The sequence below is a fragment of the Pezoporus occidentalis genome, unplaced genomic scaffold, assembly GCF_034315485.1.
Source record: "Pezoporus occidentalis ecotype Australia unplaced genomic scaffold, CSIRO_AGI_Poc_V1 ctg222, whole genome shotgun sequence".
NCBI classification, from domain to species: Eukaryota; Metazoa; Chordata; class Aves; order Psittaciformes; family Psittacidae; genus Pezoporus; species Pezoporus occidentalis.
In genome coordinates, this window is record NW_026914095.1 from 134,090 (window position 1) to 155,446 (window position 21,357).

A 21,357-nucleotide genomic window follows, 5' to 3' on the forward strand; every position below is an offset into this window, starting at 1 on the left:
AGAATATAGGGGTGAAGTGTCAGGTGGTGCTCTTACGGAAAGTTACTCCTCTTGATGATAGGAGGGAACCAATTAAATTAGCCACACTATGATCCAAATTGCCAACGAAGGGAAAAGTTAAAACTTCTGCATTGTTTTTTTTAACTTCCAGACTGTCCTGGGTTCAGCAGTAGCAGTCATGTTTCTCCTTCTTGGTAGCTGGTGCAGTGCTGTGTTTTGACTTTCGGCCTGGGAACAGAGCTGATAGCGATGTTTTGGTTTGGCCAAGGACTTTGTGGGCCTCATGCTCTGCCAGGGAGGAAGGGAAGCCAGGAGGAAGCAGAGACAGGACACCTGACCCAAGCTAGCTAAAGAGGTATTCCATACCACAGCACGTCATGCCCAGGAGGTAACTGGGAGTGAGCCGGAAGGGCTGGGGACTGTGCAGGGTTGGAGGAGGTATGGGTCAGAGCTTGGTTGGGCTGGGGGGGTGAGTTATCAGTTGGCTGGTGGTGAGATGTTGTATTCTCTTCCCTTGTTATTTCCTTTATCATTGTTATTATTGGTAGTAGCAGTAGTGATCTGTGTTATACCTTAGTTACTAAACTGTTCTTATCTCAACCTGTGGGAGTTGCATTCTTTTCGATTCTCCTCTCCGTCCCTCCGGGAGTAGGGGGAGGGAAAGAAGGGGGGAGTGAGTGAACGAGTTACCTAACTGGGTTTAAACCATGACACAGACTGAGAAGCATATAGCAGTATCTTAAATGTAAAGCCAGCCACTTCTCAGCTCCCTCGCAAGAAGAAAACATAGTATTTCCAGGAACATTAAGGCTTTTGAACATTTCTTGTTCTGCTTAAGACTGCTTCTAATAGTTGTAACCTTTCTGCAAGATTATCAGATTGTAATTGTCAGTTATAGAGGAGGATGGTGCAACTGCCTTCTGTGGGTGGGTTAGAGACTGAGACTCACTTTGAGAGTATGCATGGAAATATGAGTAGACTCTGCTGAAGATTACTCTGGAACTGAAGATTAGGAACTGAATATTTTTACAGTAAGTTGTCTACTGTCTTCAAGTACTGGCAGTTAGCATTTTGATTCTGGATGCTATTTCTTAACAATCCTTTACTCCTGTTTCAAGTGCTCTATCAGTTGCAAACAAGATATTAGGATTTTAAGTGGTTTGTTTGGGATGTGTGAGTGTCAACCCAAGAGGGAATGCAGTACAGAGAGGCTATGAAGGTGCACACAGTTTATCAGACAGGTTCTTGCCTTTATTTCTGCCTTTTGTTTAATTCAGATGAACTAGGCTGAGGAGTAGTTGATAAATCATAATTTGGCTTGAAGGAGAAATAATTTCTTTTTGCATTCCCTCCATATGCACCTTAAACACTTGTGTAAGACTCGATTTTCATCCTTGTCACATGTCCCATTTTGCTCAGTGGCTTGAATTTTTATCAAGGGGTTTAGGGGGCAAAATCTTGTCCCTAACTTTTAAAGCAGACTAATTTGTCTGCAGTGGTATGTGCAGTACTTGTAATTAAAAAGTTCAAGGCAAATGCCAAGTGGTTGCAGATTGTCTTTCTTTGTGTGTGTGTACACTTAAAGTCCAGGTGAAACATCTGTTTCCCCTCCCTGCAGCTCATTCTGAAGACTAATATGATTCTAATGCAATCTCACTGTGACATGTGCTGCTGTTCAGTGAAGATATTTCAAACACCTACTAGAAAACTAATTGCAGCTTCTGCCATTCACTGCCTTGAAAAAAAAAAAAGGGGGGGGGGGAGAAGAAAAAAAAGTTTTTTGAGCTAAAATGATACTTACCAGTCTGAGTTAAACCTGCAATAGGAAGCTGTAGCAGAAAGCATGTAATTATTTGGCATTGCCCATTCCATGTGTGTTGGGAGATTGCTGCCTCTGCAAATATGACTGTTCTTTTGCCAGCCGTTTGTGACTTCAACATGAAGAGCGAGGGGAGTATGAAGCTCAAATTCTCAGTTTTGATTTTGGGAGTCAAAAATTCATACATAAAATACATTGTCTTTTCTGTTCAGGGATAAGTTTCCTTTATCTCTACAGCCCATTAAAAATCCAGATGCTGGTAACATCTGTGGCGGGTGCATACCAACCAACTTTGTTAAGTTTTGCCACTCCTTATGGTGCAGCACACTCCACTGTGTGGAGCCATTCACAGAGTGCTTACGCTGGTGACAGAACCCGTTTCTGTGTTCAGATCATTTTTGGGCTCAGGCACTTGAAAAGAAATGAAAAGCCCCTGTGTGCTAGGCTGACCTCTGGCTGTGCTAACAGGTTGAGCTGAGGTTGAAGATGTTTTTGCAAACAGATACTTTTTTATAATTAATGTCCTTTTCCTTGTCTATCAGACTAACCACTGGGTAGTCGTTAAAGCTTCTCTTTGCAAATAGACTAATACTATTTGATGCAGTTGACTGCTGTGAAATACAGAGGTGTTTTTGTCAGTTCCTGGAAAAAAACTGACATTTCAGTTTGCCTCCTCTTGATCTCAGGCTCTCTCAGATGGTGTGAAACTGTGTAGGTCTGGTGAAATCAACAGAACGGTTGTTAGGAGGAGTTACCATCCCTAGCTTTCTGGCACTGTCTATCCAGTTAAGATGCTTTAGCTGTGACCACCTTCAGTGTTGACTTAAAGTAATCTGCTTTTTTTGGCACTGACATGGATTGGGACTGCTTTCACAAGCATGCCCATTAGATAGGATGTACAGTAACAACTGTATAGTTAAATATCAGTCAGTGCCTGTAAGACAGTGCCACTGAAGCCACCAGTACGATTTAGTAAGACAGATATAGCAAAAAAAAAAAAGAGTAAGTAATAAGTGCTTGTTGTCAAGATGCCTCCAGTCGTGATGTCAAAATCCCTATGAAGAAGGCAGCAATCCTCATAGCCTGAATTTCTTGTTACAAGAATGGTGGCTCAGTTATTTTACTGTTCTGAAGAATTTTTAAATATGCATCTTTGATGGCTGAGATTATAAACCAGAAAACTAGACAGTCAGTCTCACCTCTGTGCCTGGCAAAATCTTGGAGCAGATTCTCCTGGAAGGCATGCTAAGGCACATGAAAATCAACAAGGTGCCTGGTGACAGCCAGCATGGCTTCACTAAGGGGAAATCCTGCCTGACCAATTTGGTGGCCTTCTATGATGGGGCTACAGAACTGACGGACAGAAGTAGAGCAGTTGAGTCATCTACCTGGACTTGTGTAAAGCATTGGACACTGTCCCACACGACATCATTGTCTCTAAATTGGAGAGACATCAATTTGATGGATGGACCACTCGGTGGATAAAGAACTGGCTGGATGGCTGCACACAAAGAGTTGTGGTCAGTGGCTCAATATCCGGCTGGAGACCAGTAATGAGTGGTGTCCCTCAGGGTTTGGTGTTGGGACTGGTCTTGTTTAACATCTTCGTCACTGACATGGACAGTGGGATTGAGTGCGCCCTCAGCAAGTTTGCCGATGACACCAAGCTGTGTGGTTTGGTTGATACCCTGGAGGGAAGGAATGCCATCCAGAGGGACCTCGACACGCTTGTGAGGTGGGCTGATGCCAACTTCATGAAGTTTAACCATGCCAAGTGCAAGGTCCTACACCTGGGTCGGAGCAATCCCAGGCACAGCTACAGGTTGGGCAGAGAAGAGATTCAGAGCAGCCCTGCAGAGAAGGACTTGGGGGTGTTGGTTGATGAGAAAATGAACATGAGCCGGCTTCAGTGTGTGCTTTCAGCCCAGAAAGCAAACCGTATCCTGGGCTGTATCAAAAGGAGTGTGACCAGCAGGTCGAAGGAGGTGATCCTGCCCCTCTACTCTGTTCTTGTGAGACCTCACCTGGAGTATTGTGTGCAGTTCTGATGTCCTCAACAAAAAAAGGACATGGAGCTGTCAGAACAAGTCCAGAGAAGGGCCACGAGGATGATCAGGGGACTGGAGCACCTCCCATATGAAGACAGGCTGAGAGAGTTGGGGCTGTTCAGCCTGGAGAAGAGAAGGCTGCGTGGAGACCTCATAGCAGCCTTCCAATATCTGAAGGGGGCCTATAGGGATGCTGGAGAGAGACTCTTCATTAGAGACTGTAGTGATAGAACAAGGGGTAACAGGTTAAAACTTAAACAGGGGAAGTTTAGGTTGCATATAAGAAGGAAATTTTTTCCTGTTAGGGTGGTGAGGCACTGGAATGGGTTGCCCAGGGAGGTTGTGAATGCTCCCTCCCTGGCAGTGTTCAAGACCAGGTTGGATGAGGCCTTGGGTGATATGATTTAGTGTAAGGTGTCCCTGCCCATGGCAGGGGGGTTGAAACTAGATGATCTTAAGGTCCTTTCCAACCCTAACTGTTCTATGATTCTATAGGAAAGAGAGTTCTCTGAAGAGAGACCTAGTATGTTTCAGTGAAGATGGCTATATATGCACACATATATTTTAGGGTCAACATTTGAAGAGCTCTTTACCCAAAACTCGAATCTGTTGCTGCTTGTAGAAATGAAATTGCATGTTTATCTAAGCCATTGAGATGTAATTTCAGTTTATGCCATGTTAGCACAACTAATCCTTTCAGTGATGTTCAGCTTCTGCCAATTCTGTCAATGGACTAATTGTGTGAAGTGAAGCATACAAGCACAGCAGTGTTTTATGTACTACATCTTACCACTTCCTGACCCTGTCTCACTGCACACTACCTTCTTGCAGTCTTCTAGCCAGATCTGTTGTAGAGTTAGAAATGCCCAGATTAATTTTCCCTGCTTTGACAAGCTCCTTTACATTGCAGGAGGCCAGCTTTTATAGTGCAACCATAGGAAGCGTCTCCACTACAGCCTTTCACCACACAGGAGACAGACTGAAGATGTAGGCAGCTGGTAAATGTGAAAGCAATGAAAAGGTGTTCTGAGGTTGACGGTGCTTTCCACAGTGCAAGCATTTTCTGGGAAGGGCATAAGAAGGGAGATAAACAGATGATCGTGGCAAGCTGAGAAGTAGCTGTAGCAGACCAAGATGTTCCAAAGAGAAGATCACAGCAAAAAGGTAAGGGCACCAACTTCATCCTGTCCTTTTTTTCTGCTGCTTGAATATTTTATTCAACATCAACAATTCTTCATTTCACATTTTCTGGAGAATCCTCTAAATACTATAATAGCCATTCAGCATTACAGCATTGAGAAAAATACAGTAGTATTTTCATAGCTCACTTTAGCCTCCTCAATTCTTACTCTAAAAGCGCATTTTTTTTTTTCCTAGAAGCTCTTCAGACTGATAAAATATTGATAACAGTTCAAAGATAAATACGACTGCATAGCTGCTATATATAGAGCAATAGTCAATCAAGGCATGGGGAGGAAATCCTGTAGCAGTTCGTAGAACATCCTACAGAAGACTTTGACTTAAGATTATAACTCTGATATTCTCATCTTAGACAACCTGTTTTTGCTTAAGGACCTGATGGCAAGGGTGTATGACTAAAAGGACTGTGAATCTGTTGTCTAAAGAAGTGTCATAGTGTCATACATGCATGTAAGGGGAGAGCAGCAGGGTTGCTCAATTAATTTGATTGTGTTTAAGTCTAACATTGTAGCATCAGTGTTATCTAGGACATTACTCAGTCTTGGCCTAAATCTACTATCAGCTGAGTAAATGATGAAGCTCCTTGCATCAGCATGGATTTTGGCCAAAAAATAGGGATTTTGAAAATCCCACTGGTAGTATTCTCAGTGCAATTTTTGATGTAGCTTACAGCTGGATCAATATTTGTGTTCAGTCATCTAATTTTTCTGTCCTGCTTCTAAGTATACATGAGGAAATCTTACTAAAATTTATAACGTTCCCAGTTTTAACTTCTCTTACTTAAAAATATACCTAAGCCAGCTTCCTAAAACCTTTTCTGTGATCTTCACTCCTGAGCAGAGAGCATATGTGAAAAACACAGTAGTACTGAACATTGCTGCAAGACTTTTTATAATGTTAAGAGAAACAGAAGAGAGCCTTAAAATAATAACATAGTGTGCAATGCTGACAGCCTTAGTTGGAAACAAAGCATCCCCTGATTTTGAGTAAGACTTGGCCTGAATGATCCTAAAAAATCCTCTCTCTCCTTCTTTAGTTTTAATGGGAGCATCTGGTAGGATATGTCAAACAGTACTAGTTGCAGTGATTGGCCTCGATAATAGTTTCTAGTCTCTTGGTTATCAAATTTCTGCTCCAGGCCAGGCTTCATATGTTCAAATGGGACCACATTTGCCACCTGGTGTTTTGGAAAAACATGCCTGAAAGCTGAAATCTATGCGGTAGCTGTGGCACTCAAAATCTGAGTGCTTTAAGAGGCAGAACACTTCATCATTGCTTAGATGAATTTAGCACCTTAACATCTCCCCAAAAAGTAATAGATGATGACTTCCTAAAATTTCTAAATCATGACAGATGTTGAGGCCTGGACCAGTTTTTCATTGGCGATGGATGAAGTCATGTTATTAAAATTAAATTCATGCATACAGGATTTCCCATATAAGGGTCTTGGCACCTTCTGGGTCCACAAGCACTTCACAGCTCTCTCAAAGAGAGAGCTCTCTCTCTTCTCAAAGCAGTTGAGAAATGAGGTAAATTCTTAGAACATTCTTAATGGTTTGGACTGGATGACCAAATTCAGATTAATTCAGTGCCTAAATGACTGTCCTTGTCATTTGTCTTTCAGGTCCTCAGGCTCCATCAGCAACCAGCTGAACAGACTGCAGCAGTGAAGGTGTTGCCATGAGGATCGGGAGGTGTCCTGTCTGCTTCAGAGCTTGTCTTTTGGTCCTGTTGGGTAAACAGCAGAGAGAGCCCAATATAGAGGCAGAGCACATGTTTTAAGAGAGCTGACAAGCCAGCTCCTGTACATACATGTATCTGTGTAAGAATACTCCAAGTCCAGGGGCCTCTGTGGCACTGCGTGGATGTAAGAACTGTTGCATGTGTGGGGTTAGACTGCTTTTTGAGTGATGATTCTCCGCCGAAGATTTGTTCTATTTCTCCCCCGATTTGTAGGCCTGCTGATGGTGGCCTGTTGCTTGGTGACAATTGTTTATATGTTGGCTTGCACACCCAAGGGTGACAATCAGCAGCTTTCCTTGCCCAGGGTGCACAGTCCGACTATGAAGGAGGGATATGAAGCCATTCTGCAAGAGCGAGAAGAGTATCACCTCAACTACATCATCAGTTTGAAGAAACAAATTGCCCAGCTGAAGGCTGAGCTCCAGGGCAGGAGTGAGCAGTTTAAGAACATGCAGGACCAGCACCCAGACCCTTTGGGCATTCGACTTGACCACAGCAACCCAGAGAAGGCCCAGGCTAATCTGCTGGCTTTCCTCCGTTCCCAAATAGACAAAGCTGAGGTGCACAGCGGCATTAAGCTGTCCACAGAGTATGCGGTTGTGCCCTTTGAGACCTTTACTCTTCAGAAGGTGTACCAGCTGGAGACAGGGCTGACGCGCCACCCAGAAGAGAAACCTGTAAGGAAGGATAAGCGAAATGAGTTGATAGAGGTGATAGAGTTAGCTGTTGGGAGTTTGAACAATCCAGAGGGGAATGGCAATGCAAAACACCGTGTGTACACAGCCTCTGACTTCATTGAAGGTTTGTATGCAGACAGGAGGTTAGAAGGGTCTACACAGTGCTGGTGAGGGGTTCTGGTGTGACTGCTTTGCTGAGGGAGATGGGCGTTATCTCAGAGCACAGATGTCTGGGATGATGTTAATGTTGTGACCCAGTGATGCTGTCTCAGGTACAACTGCAGAATTGCAGCTTTGCTGGGGAATTGGACTTTGTGACAACAGTGCCTGCCAGTCTCTTGTAGTGACCACTAATGTGTGCTCACAGCTCTCTAGTCAAGCACTTGCTTCAGAACTGACAAAACAAGGGGTGAATGACCAGGCTGCAATCCCAGACCTATTGTCACTGTTAAGACTGATAACTGCAGTCCAAATCCAAACTCCAATGTTACACTTATTTCCACCTACACAGCTCTGCTAGAGTCAGAGTGGCAAGATAGGTTTTGAGGACAGCAGCTGAGGAGCTCAGTAAGTCAGCTGGTATCACCTGTAACTTCAAATGACTATGAAAGCCTAACCTTTGCAGGGTATCTCCTATACGAGGAGTGGTGCAACTCAGCCCTTGGATTCTAAAATGGATCTAAACAGTTTTTACTCTAATATATAATATTGAGGCAGTAAGTGTGGATTTTTAAAGTGCCATTTTTTAAAGTGCCATTTTTTGCAGTGACTGGTCTTCATTTATTCTGTCACTAAATCCAAAGTGCTTACTTGGTTCCAGTCAGGCTGCTTTTTCGCAGCCAGGCAGAGACACCAGGTGTATTTCAGGAGTACTTCAGATGTATTTCAGGAGCTGTGATGTCTCTGTGGTTGATACAGAGTTTTCAGTGTGTAAAGACCTTGTTGAGGTAGGTCCTGGCTCCTCGCTGGTGCAAGCACTTTCTCTGCACCAATCAAATTCCTCTTGCTCAGACATGGGACTAGGGCATGGCAGGGAACTGGGAAGTGCTTCTGGCTGCCAGCATCTGAATGCATTATGGAGCTATGTGCTTCTAGTCTCCTCTTTTCTGTTTGTTGTTTGTTTTATAATTTCAAAATATGTTTCTACTGTTTATTATAGGAGCTGAATAAGCATCTATGCTTGGCACCAGCTCTTTCACCGGGAGAGGCGAGGGGAAAGGAGATGTTTCCTGCCATACGTTGCTTAATATTCCAATAAAGTTACCATTTTGCTTAGAGCCTACATTTATGCACAATCAGAGGGCTTTGTCTGGGTACCAGTGCTGTTCCTGAGGAGCAAAGCAGAATGTGGTGTGCAGAAAGGCATGGGAAAGGATGTGCGCTGCAGTGCTGGCTCTGTGGAGATTCCTCATGCACTAACGGCCTTGCAGGCTTTCACACTCATGATGAAATACTCCAGAGGGAGAAAGCCTTGCATGCATCTCAGAGCTTAAGAAACTCTGCATGCAGCTCAGCCTGAGCTCAAGAAACTTTCCTTGTGTCCTCCCCCACAGGACAAGCCCTAGCTTCTTGTAGGTGCAAGGAACAAATTCTCATTCTTAGTAGTGCAAACAGATTTGTTTGCAAATGCAGGGATGGAGCTGTGCTGACTTGGCAGAAAATATCTCTGCAAAGTTCCCTTGAAAATCTCTGTTATCTCTTGGCAGTCCCCCTTCCCCCAGCCTCCATTCTTCAAGAATGATAAAAACTGCTGATCATAGCACAAACAAATGTATTTCTTTGTGTAACTTGAACAGGAGAAGAGAGTTTTCTATTCCTATTCTGCATTTCAAGTATGGTTTGGACTCAGAATTTGTTTTGGAGACAGTGCTCTGCAGGTGCCACTGCCTACATAACAAGTTAGTAACAGGCTGGATTCCACGGCAGCTTTTGGCAGCTTTATACGAATTCAGCAATACAGCATCCGTGAGCAGAATTATCCAGCCACCAAAGCCAGCTGTTTTCACTTCTGGAACTGGCCAGGATAGCTGGAATTTTCTGGGAGATGTGGCCCAGGTCTGCACTGAAAGTAGCGCCACTTAACCCTGTAAGCTTTTTACCTTCCACCTGCTCTAGCAATAGCGCACAAAAGGTGTATGCATCTCACATGTTAAAGGTGGGTCTGATGCCCTTGTCTTAAGGTTGAGCAGGTGAAGGGATGTGCTGAAATGAAGATCAGGTAATCAGGGTCAGAGACAGGATCCACAACCTGAAGTGCTGCTCTTGATACATTAGACTTGCGTCTTTGTTTCTGAATATTCAGTGAAGCCTTTGACACTGGCTTTACTCAAGTGTGCTGCTGATCTCACTAGCTAGTCTCACTAGTATATAGAGTGCTGCAAGTTAATTTCGCGTTCTTGGGCCTTTTGTCTGTTCTTTTCCTATTCTTGTGAGTCACATCTGGTACCTGCTAGCACTTTTTCTGTACTAGCTCATTGTTAACATATGTCAATAGGCAGAGTGGTAGTTTGGTGCAGTAAATTTGATTAGGGTCTGTTTCTCTTCCTCTTTTCCATTCCATCACTTTAGTCTTGTCTTTGCAGAGGGAAAACATTTCTCCAAACACTTCTTACATTTAAGGGTAAATATTTTGTCTCTGTGGCTGGGATCTCTTAAAATAAGTGTTGCATCCTCTGCAGTTTCTAGACAGAACCACTTATGCGTGGGAATTAGATTGTGACCCTAGTACCTTACATCTGAGCTAAACTCCTTCTCAGCAGATTTGCTGTTACATGAAATTTGGGTAGGATTCTCAGACAGTTCTCCTTCCAGGAGTAATAGCTGACACATGGTGGAATTTTCCATTTTTTCTTACTTAAACCAACAGAACCACACCTTCTCCCTTGGGCCTGAAATGTATCCATCTGGCTGCTGGTCTGCTTCTCTCTTCACAGAGGCACTTGGGCTATTCAGCTGTTATAATCCTCTCCTCCTTATTCCTCCCACTTCTATACCAAGCTTACTCACTTTCTGCTACAAGGAGCTGGTAGGAAACAACATGGAAAAGATCAGAATTTTCTGGGTATTCTAAGCAGGCAAAGGACTGCTCTGTTTCCAATAGAAAGCCAGTTGCTCAATGGGCAGAACTGCAGGTCTGATCATTAATTTATGTAATGGCAGCAGACCTGAATAGATTTGCAAGTCATTCATTTTCTCAAGGATGGAGTTAATAATTTAGAGATTCTAACAAGCCTGAGTGGTGCATTCCATACGTGAATGTAATCACTGTCTGGTGATGTTCTCTCCCAATAGGAACACTTCCAGAAAATCCCTGGATCACTTCAGAAATGCCCTGCCACAGCACTGTCAAATATGCTGTATAAGTTTTCCTGCCTAAAGTATGTGACTCTCTCGTGACTGGATGTCCTGGTTTCAGCTGTAACAGTTATTTTTCTCCTTCCTAGTAGCTGGTGTAGTGCTGTGTTTCAGCTTTAGTCTGAGAACAATGCTGATAACACACCGATGTTTTAGTTGTTGCTCAGTAATGCTTACTCTGATCAAGGACTTTTCAGTCTCTCATGCTTTGCCAGTGAGGAGGCCAGGAGGAAGCAGAGACATGACATCTGACCCAGACTAACCATACCACAGCATGTCATGCCCAGTATATAAATAGGGGGGGGGTCACCCACAAGGCCCAGATCACTGGTCAGGTCAGGCTGAGTCAGTGGGTGGCTAACAACTGTATTGTGCATCACTTGTGTTTATTGTTGGTTTTCCTTTTCCCTTTTAGTTTTGTATTCTCTCCCCTTGTTACTTCCATCATCATTATTATTATTATTACTACTACTAGTATATTATACTTTAGTTATTAAACTGTTCTTATCCCAAGCCATGGGGTTTCAATTCTTTCTATTCTCCTCCCCATTCTGCTGGGGTGGGAGGTAGTGAATGGCTGCATGGTGCTGGGACTGGCTGGGCTTAAACCACAACCCTGGAGTTTTAAATATGGTCTCGGAGGTGAACGTGGAAGAGTAGCTTTGCTTCCTCAAGATGACAGCTACTGGTGGTGGGCTACCTGATGCAATTTTGCCCTGGAAGCTTACTGAAAGGATAATGCTCTTCCTCAAAGGATAAGATGATGTATTTTACTGTACATGAAGCAGAAAGACCACCATCATATTGAGTTAAAATGGGGACAGTGAATACTGATAAATTGTAATAGCGGTTCCAAAAATATTTAATAGAATATAAGTAATGAGCTCTGGTCCAAGGAGCGTTTCTGTTTACAGTGGAAGACCTGAAACCTATGGTCTGTGGAACTGAGGCTAAAATTGTCATGCACTCAACAGGACTTTGTTAAGGTTGCATGTCTCTTTGCCATGTATATTCTGAATCTTGCTTGCCTGCCCTGCTGAATAGAGATCGGGTATTTTCCATTTCTTTAGAGAGTCCTGGGAGTTGCTGTTCTGAAGACTGCACACTTACCGCTCTTTAGTCAACCCTTCAGGCCACCCCGGTCTTTCTTTGCTTCTCCGTTTCATTCTAGGGCCAGTCTCTCTGCTGGCACAAAGCTCCTGTTCCTATTTTTACATTGCATTTCCAAAGACTTTGACTTTTCTCCCTGCTTCTGAAAGGAATGGTGCATAATCTGAAACATACTGCTGTAATGGAAGCAATAGATGCTCAACTGACCTTCTTTTATCCATAGTGAACATCTGGCCTTTCCAAGGCTTTTGTTCCAGGAGCAACCTTTTCAGGAAAAGGTTTTTGTTTTACTTTTTTGAGATTACTTTCTTCCTCTCCTTGTGCGACACCTCTTAGAACTGAGACTGCTTGACGCATGTTTCTGAATCATGTAAAAGGTCTTGATGGCAGAAATGAAGTAGTGCTTTCGGAAATGGAAGAATCTTGTGAAAAGCAGGATGTTCTGCTGGGTGAGTCCCTGGAGTGACTCAAGACATTCAGGCTTATTTCCAAGGCTCACTGTCTGACCTTGGGCAAATCGTTTTTTTCTCTGCCTCTAAAAAAAAATACTTAAAAAAAGGAAAGAAGATGCTTAGGAAAGGAAAACAAATGGTTTAAATTTGCATCAAGAATAACCATATTTAATTAAATGGTATGCATTAAACTTGCATACAGTTCTCTTCAAGGTAAAATGGTAGGACTGTAAATTTTTGGAATACCAACTTGCATGAGGGAACCTTGCCTTCACCTAAGCTGTTTTTTTTTTAGCTATAGTAGAAGTTCTGAACAAGGACAAAACTGCAGACTTAGAAGCAGCCTTTTTCAATATGTGTAGCACTAGGAGGGATCCCTTGGGTCACAACACGCATTCTGCTTGAAGGTGCTTCTTGCTTACTTGTCAAAGCTTCCTTTATTCCACAAATGTACGTATCTCTGGGGTAGTAGTATTTGTGGGGGTCATTGTTTCTTGACAGGGGTAGAAGAGGATATAGAAGCGAAGACTTTCAGATGTTGCATGGTAGCTATTATTAAATTGGTTAATTTAATTTAGATCTTTGTTGAGATGAAAAAATGTCAGTTCGCTATGTCAAACCTGTGAAACACTCCTATTTGTTTCTCTTTTGAGAAAATGCAAATCAGATTTAGTTTATATTTTTGTTCAGCTTAATGTCAAAAGGCTACCTTACCCTTCCACAGCACAAACTTCCTTGGCAAGACCTGTGTTCAAAAACTGCCTGAACAAATGAGTGCACCCAGCAACATGCTCCAATCATCAGCAGGCTTTCTGCAAAGAATAAATGGGTGAGCTGAACTCAAAGGCCCAGATTTCCATTCTCTGGCCACCAGGAAGAGGAAATACAGGGACTATTAGGTCACCATTCAGATGATCTCAAGTGCAGGCTCAACTTTAATAACAGATATAGTTCATTGTCTGTACTTTGCACAGACTATATAGGAAAAGCTAAGGAGAGTCGAGGATGTGGCTTTAAAAGATTAGCAATAAAATAATGATGGAGCTGTTACCTCACTAGGTTCATCTGCTATTCTGGAGGGAGGGTTGGAGCATTTGTTGAATCAACTTAGGTTAAAAATAAAACATGAAGTGAATAACAGCTCAGTGAATCTGCATATATTGTTCATTAAGAATAAAACACACAGTGATAGTGAAGATAAGACAGTTCACAGAGCTCTGGCCAGGGAAATTAAAAAATTGCCTCACTAATTTTTTGGCTGTTCTGAACATACCAGTATTAAAGCCACAATACAAGATTTAGAGTTTATGTCACTTTGCAGTTCAAGTAAACCTTTGACCCAGACCTTCACAAGAAATACGAAGAGAGCTGACAATCTATGGGTCAGATGCACAACAATGCTATACATAAAAAGGTGACTTAAGATTTAAGAATTTAAAGAAAAAAAAAAAAAAAGGCATTATTTTGGTCAAGCTGTTCTTCACAACCAGATGGGGAGGAATAAAAAAGAAGAAACAAGTTAAGCAAAGGTTTTTTTTTTCTGACGAGTTTTGCTTTGTCTCTTGAGTTTCTGCAAGAAATGGAAGGCATTGCAATTATACTCTTCTACTGATGAATTTGTTAGGATATTTACAATGGCTTAGCAAATAGTTCAAATTAACATTTACTTATTCCTTCTTAAACCTAATGGATCTAACTATGTAAAAGCTTTATATCAGTATGCACAGTAGCGTCATTTAAAGCGGGTAAAATCTATAGCCTTTTTGCCAACTTTATCTCATTTCAGGTGTCAGAATAGTATTTCAGTGGGGCATGATCGACACTGTATGCAAGTTCCTTCTATACAGGAAGTAAGTAGATGCCTGTATGAATTAAATACCCTTGGAGACTGTCTAATGTGTGTCCTGGGTCTAGCCTCTGACAAACTCTGAGAAGTGTCATCCTTGCAGACCATTACTCACCCAGGAGTGGGCATCATTGCCAGAAAAAAACAAGTCTCCTGAGAAATGAGTAACGAGAGTTTTGTCCTGACTGGTGGTGGGCAAAGTTGATGGCTGCTGGGGCCTGGTTGCATAGTTTTTTAGGGGACTTTCCAGAGAACCTCCCAGAAAGGAGGAAAGGAATATGCTCATCAGGAAAATTGCTTTTCTGGGAGATGGCCTAATCACTTATACTGCAGAGAGGCAGGCTGCCTTTCACAGTCCCTCTGTATCACTATTACCATGCATGTCTGCAGCATCCAATTGGAGCAGTCTGTAAAATAAGGACAGTGTGTCTGCTGGGTGTGAGCAATTGGTAACCTTCAGGGGTTTGTAGCTTGGCCAAGCCTAGGAATGTGCCTGTGAGAATAGCAAACAGCTCTTGCAACCCAGGGCTGCGGCCCTGCCAGGGTAACAGCCTCCTCCAGTGGATGGTGGATTGTGTACTAGGTTACAAGCAACTATCTCATGCCTCCGCTGCCTTTCAGCTTATGTGTAGCAGGTGAAGACTGCATCATTTTTTATCTACCATCTTCCAAGGATCCTAACTTTAATCCAAAGTCTCCTCTCTTTTGTTTTCATGTAGGGATCTACCGTACTGAAAAAGACAAAGGCACATTGTACGAGCTGACGTTCAAAGGAGACGCAAAGCATCAGTTCAAGAAGGTTGTTTTATTCCGACCATTTGGTCCTGTAATGAAAGTGAAAAATGAAAATGTCAATGTAGCTGACACACTTATTAATGTCATTGTGCCATTGGCCAAGAGAGCCAGCAAATTTCGGCAATTCATGCAGAATTTCAGGTGGGTTCCCATTCCAGTGCTGACTTCGTTCAAGTAGAATGCAATTTTAGAAGTTACCAAGCCTTACTCAGTAAAAATCATACTACTTTTACATAATATTTCATTGTGCCACTAAGAAATCATTTTTGAGATTATTATAGAGACTGAAAGGCATTTGGCTGCTTAATGCATTGTGATGAGCAGTAAAAGCAATTATATTCCAGTCATCAGGGTTTCTGATTTGCATTTACCTGGCTTATGTGTCTCAATCTGTTTTGCTGGGGCCCACTCACTGTGGCAACTTGAGAATTTCATGCTATTAGTTGCAAAGGAACATTTCTAAGGAAAAGGGGAGTTAGTGCTCCCAGACACTTTGCTAGGTGCTATTAGAGAAAAGATTAAGGCAATAAAAGACAAGAAGGAAATGTATTTGAGGATAGTCACTTTCAAACTTCTATTTTTCAGCATGGAGATAATGTTTGGAGGAGAATTTATTTGATATATAGCTTTAAATAGCTGCCCAGAAAAGACTGTGTTAGCAACAGATACTGACTCTTACAAAGGGAGTTGTTTTGCCTGATTACAGCTATCTAAAATTAGGCTCCTTGTCTAAATTAGCCATCTTAGAGGTTCTTGTTTTAGACTGAGGGAAGTCACCCTCTGGTCATGCTGATCTCTGCTGATTATAGATTAACTCTTGCTGACTAAACTTTGTACAAGTGAGGCATGATGTCTAGCATTGATTCATAAGGGTCCTATGCTTAGGCTCCTGGCTTGATCTCTGGTTGTTACTTAGATTTTAGTAAATGTTTCTTAACAGAATGCCAAAGATCTGAACTCTGAAATATCTATTACCAAAAAATCAAGGTTAAGAGGTGGGTATATATAGCTTCTATAACCTCCACCTCTCATATTCTCCTAAATGCTAGAGTTATTGCCTGCCTGATCATTCTTCCTGGGGCTTGATGACCTATTTTAATGGGATCCTCCTATTAATATAACAAAAACTGCTGTGTATTTTCCTAATCTGCCTGAAATATAATCTTCTGTCCCATCTGACAGAGGTAGAGTCCCTTGTCAGGACAAGGATCTCTGTCAGTGAATCGTGCCCTCAGGGATGCCTTCCAAAGTTCACCCTACTCTGTTTTGCCTAGTGGCTGTAGGTTATTGAAGAAAGCTAACTTCTGGCACAAGTCACAAATCTGTTTCTATTCTATAGGGAAATGGGCATTCAGCAGGATGGGAGAATTCACCTCACTGTAGTTTATTTTGGAAAAGAACAAATGAATGAAGTCAAATCAATACTTGAAAATACCTCCAAGTAAGTACCCAAATATCTGATGTGTGCTGTTTATAAACTGCAATTGTACCTTGAATTGGAGACTAGATAGCTGTCCAGACTTGTAGTTGTACCAAAAAGTTCTAAACTGCATCAGTGAAAACAGATTTTTTTTCCTTTGTATCAGATAAAACCGGTGTTACCCTGACAGTGCCATGTCTATGGTTCTGTGATGCTGGTTTTTAGAACCACAGAGCAGATGTTAATGAATTTACCTCAGTGCAGCTTTTTTTTCACACTGGCAACTTCTTTAGTGCTTTTGAAAGTAACTTTAACTGTTAGGACTGAAAGTTGGCTTCCAAGGGCATGTGCAGACAATATTAGCAGAGCACACAGGAACTAGATGCTTTTGGCCAGGTCTGGTCTGTGTTTACTTGCACACTTGCTGTGTTTGTCAAGATCATGTGGCAGTGATGTCTTTTGGTATCTCTCCATGTGGGAAGAAGACCTTTGTATAGGTACAGTAATACAACCACATGTATTTTATATTTGCTTACTGATGGTATTTTTGCCCATCTAAGCATTGTTGGGATTTTTGTGAGGTCTGCCCAAAGAAAGGATGCTAGCATAGGAGTACACAGGTCAAGCTCTGAATGTAGACATAGTGGAAATCTCAAAGTGCACATTTCTTCCCTCAAACTGCTCTTAGAACTGTGACATTACAGATTTCTAGGTTAATTGTTTCATACTGGGTTTCCTCACCCATATATTAAGAGCCAGAAGGACAGGGTCAGTTGCTCAATATTTTCTTTCAGGTCAGCCAACTTCAAGAACTTCACCTTCATCCAGCTGAATGAAGAATTTTCCAGGGGCAAAGGATTAGATGTTGGTGCTCGATTTTGGAAAGGAAACAATGTTGTTCTCTTTTTTTGTGACGTGGACATATACTTCACAGCTGAATTCCTAAACTCCTGTAGATTGAACACACAGCCAGGTACTGCTACTCATGAAGTGTATTGTCTTTCAACAGATTTTTACTTATTGTGTAAGAGTCTTCACCAGCGTATTCTTCTCTGAATCGGTAATGAAGCTGCAGTAAATCATTCTTGAAATTTACAGAATTAATTAAGAGGATAAAAATTCCATTGCTGGTTGGCTTTTGAAAGGTTATAACACTCCTGCTCCCAGTGTGATGAATTTCTTCAGCAGCTGTGCTCTCTGGAACAAGATCTTTTTGTTAATTATATTATCCTCGCATTCATATTCTCACGCAAAGGACATAGGCTCAGTCAAAATTTGTGTGATTTTGGATTTGGTCTGAACTGGAGAGCATCTTGTAAGAGAGAGAAGTGAGTTCTATACAGCTTTAAAAGAAAATAAATAACCCATTGTCATTTCCAGGGAAGAAGGTGTTTTATCCTGTCCTCTTCAGCCAATATAACCCCAGTATAATTTATGGCCACCACGATTCCATCCCATCTTTAAAACAGCAGCTGGTAAGTACATGCTTCTCTTAATGGCTGCTTTTATTTGGACAAAACATTTTTTTAAAGTGCATATGCTTTTGGGTAGCATTTCCGTATTCCTTGTGCACAGCCACCACCACACAGACAAAATTAACTACAGCAGTCACCTTACTGCAGTTTTGCAGTTACGTTTCCCAGGGAAGTATCTTGGTATCCTTTATTTTAACCCTTGTTTGATGTTTTATACATGGAGCCTAAGGATTTAAACCATGTTTGCTTCTCTGACAGAAGGGATTTTCTAATTGGTGAACAGTTCCTCCATGGTGTGCTGTCTTGGGGTGGCAGTCCCTGATCTTGCTCTCGTTTCTTCCTATTACTGAATAGTTTCTTTGCTTGCATCTTCGATAGCTCACATTTGTAAAAAGCATACATAACCTTAGATGAGTCAGTGAAAACAGAATTCCAGGGGCTGTCACAATTCTTTCCCCACTTACTTGAACACCTACAGTGGTTTTTCCTCTCCCACATCATTAAACTGCCTGCAACCAGACAGTATGTTTTGAAATGTACCATGTTGTCTCAGAGTCAAATCACATGTTTGGAGCTGTCCCTTCTGGCTTTAATCTGGCGCTGACATAACACAGCTTAACTCCACTGTTTTCCAGCTCACCTGCTATCTTTGGTGTTACAACAAAGCATTATGTTTAAAAACATTGCCATCACGCATACAATTAAAACATGTAGTTGAAACTGGATAGGTCTCCTTGATAAGGAGGAAGCTGTTGTGAAGAAGAAGCAAGTGGCAGAGCCATTACATGGTGCTGCTGCAGATTCTATTCTCCATTCTCTTGTGCTCTGGCATTGCATTGTCTTGAAGCTAAAGGGGTGGTAGAAGTCACGGCTTTCCCTTTATGTCCACCCTCCACTCTTGCTTCTCTCCATAATCAGCAGGTCCCAGTCCTCAGCCCACTAGCACTGGTAAGTGGCTGAATTTTCAAATTGAAGCATAAGCCAGCTATGCAGCTTCATTCAGTTTCTCTGGGACAGGTCCCAGATTGGCACAGCTGCCCTTCTTACTGCCAGGCACTGCACCTCTCAGAGCTCATTGTGCCCCAGGCTGGACACTGTCTCCAGAGCATCCCAACTTCTATTGTTTTCAGTAGGTAAGAATTAGGGTTGTTGTGAGCCCAACAACAGTCACAGCCGAAAAAGATCACTAGGGGTGTGAGTCCAGTCTTCTGTCATCACTACCACAACTTCCTGCAATCCCTCTAGAAAAATGAAGAAATAGAGTCTGAAAAATCAACCAAAAATATTTTAAAATCTTTTTTGTCTACTGCTCCCTGTGTTATCCAACAGGTAGCCAGAAAGTCTTTTACTGAAGAGGCTGGAAAATCCTTTCTATTGTTTGTTTTTTTTTTCTTTGATGAAACTTGTTCTGATAACACCATGGGATTCATATTAGCTCTTCTCTCTCTGATGAGAGCCCATCAGGGATCCTCAGGCTTTAAGGACTGTGCTTAGGAAATGAGAGTTTAGCTCTCAAGCTGGCATAAATTCCAAAAGCACGTTGTCAGGATTGTGCAAATATTTATAGCTAATATTTGAATTGTAAAATGTGATGCTTATGTCAGAAAAGCTTGACTTAAAGAAGTACTGCCAATCTAATTTTTATGTAGATTTTTATATTTTCAGCCCACCTTAGTTTCCAGGCATGAGGCCAGATCTGTGCCATTAAAAGAAGACATTGTTAGCACTCTGTCCTGTTACTTGGGCTGCTGAGAAGAAAAAAAGGAAAAGCCTTCAGCGGTCTTTGACAGAATTTGATTTGTGCAGCAGCCACTTGCACTAATGGGAAATAATAATGCTAATGCATACGAGTAGCTTGCTGTAAGGGCAGCAGCATGGAGATCTTCTGCTACATTGCAGACCTGACAGCTACAGTCTTGTTTCTTTTTAATTGGCTTCTGCAGCAGCTTGGCTTTGTCAAGGAAAGGAGAAAAGAGAAAAGAAAGAAATAGCCACACAAACAGTAAGATAGAAAACATTGACGTGACAAGAGTTATAAACAAAAAGGGGAGGCATGAACAAGAAATCAGGAGAGACTATTTTGGAAGAGGATTTTTTGGTAAAGAAAACGCTGGGATTTGTAAATCCAGAAATAGAAATTGTCTCCTCATCTTCTGTAGCTCTGTGGCAAGTGAAGCCAAAATTTTCAAAAATAGCTGCTAAGGGGTAGGTTTGTAACTAGACCTTCAAGAGTGACAAGTAATGCTGACTTGCTTAGGGGATTTAAATACCTGTCCCGGTCCCCTGAAGCTCTTGGGTGTGTCACCAGACTGGGTTAGGTCACTTAAATTATGACCTTATGGTCAAATATACTTGGATATTTGCTTTTGAAAAGGATAACCCTGGTTTCTTACTCATCTGATTTTATACCTGCGATACATGTGTTCATGGTCTATCTCAGTAATGTAGACTGCACATTCATCATTACAAAGGCTTTTATGGGATATATATCTATCACCTAACATTTCTGGACTTCAATTTTAGCTGGACTTAGCAGTTCTATAGTAAGAAACTATTCTTCCCATTTTCCTATTATTTTTTTGTCAAAATTAAGGCAATCAAAAAGCTGTCAGTTGTGTGATCAGATCAGAACCACTGTTTTCTTCCAGAGCTCCTGTGGTCTACAGCAGAGTTTGGCTTCCCTGGTTTGCCAGTATGTTTCTTACATTTGATTTTAATCCCATAGAAACCAATAATTTTGGAGGATGTTTTGTCTGCAAAGAAGCAAACTCCATAGAGAGATGTGATATGAATCCTTTTGGTCTACAACAGCAGGAGTGGATCAGGGGTTTATCCATGACAGCTAATGACACAGCTGATTCTTTTGGGCAGAAACATGCACTTTCTACAAAAACTGGTTCAGGATCAGCCATGGATTTACATGGGGAAGAATTAAAGAGCTTCTATTTCTGCCCACATTCAGTGTGCTTCTCACACTGAAAGCACTTCTACTCCCATATAAACATTCCCTTCCCTCCATGCAGGTTATTAAGAAAGAAACTGGATTTTGGAGAGACTTTGGGTTTGGGATGACTTGCCAATACAGATCTGATTTTATCAACATAGGTAAGAAAAGTACACTCCAATACATTTGTCTTTTTATTGAGATAGAGAAAACTGTGATCGGCTTCCCTTTCCTTGGCTAGTGTGTCTACGCCTCTAATTTGCAGCAGAGCTCTGGTTAGATGTTCAGACTATTCCTAGGTGTCATAGAGGTTACCAGAATCAAAGCTCTGCTCAATTGAAATAAAGCAATTTTGTCTGATAGTGAAAGATTTGCAGTTAAGAAATTTGGACACTTTGATGTTGGCAGAAAGTCCGTCTGTTCTAAGGGCTGACTGGAGCCAGAGAACAGCTGTAGTACAATCAACAGCACTAG

At 41.9% G+C, this 21,357-nt stretch overlaps 1 protein-coding gene across 2 annotated transcripts in view; it reads left to right on the top strand.

Annotated features, from left to right (window-relative positions):
• The window catches only part of CSGALNACT1 (chondroitin sulfate N-acetylgalactosaminyltransferase 1), a 45,042-nt gene that overhangs the window by 22,163 nt on the left and 1,522 nt on the right, over window positions 1-21,357 (top strand). For both annotated transcript variants that reach the window (XM_062620624.1, XM_062620625.1), the window contains 7 exons: window positions 4,778-5,031; window positions 6,692-7,611; window positions 14,969-15,185; window positions 16,384-16,485; window positions 17,259-17,437; window positions 17,845-17,939; window positions 20,963-21,044. In XM_062620624.1, coding sequence (XP_062476608.1) covers window positions 6,978-7,611; window positions 14,969-15,185; window positions 16,384-16,485; window positions 17,259-17,437; window positions 17,845-17,939; window positions 20,963-21,044 — 1,309 coding nt within the window. In that variant the 5' untranslated portion in view covers window positions 4,778-5,031; window positions 6,692-6,977. The remainder of the gene's footprint in view (window positions 1-4,777; window positions 5,032-6,691; window positions 7,612-14,968; window positions 15,186-16,383; window positions 16,486-17,258; window positions 17,438-17,844; window positions 17,940-20,962; window positions 21,045-21,357) is intronic.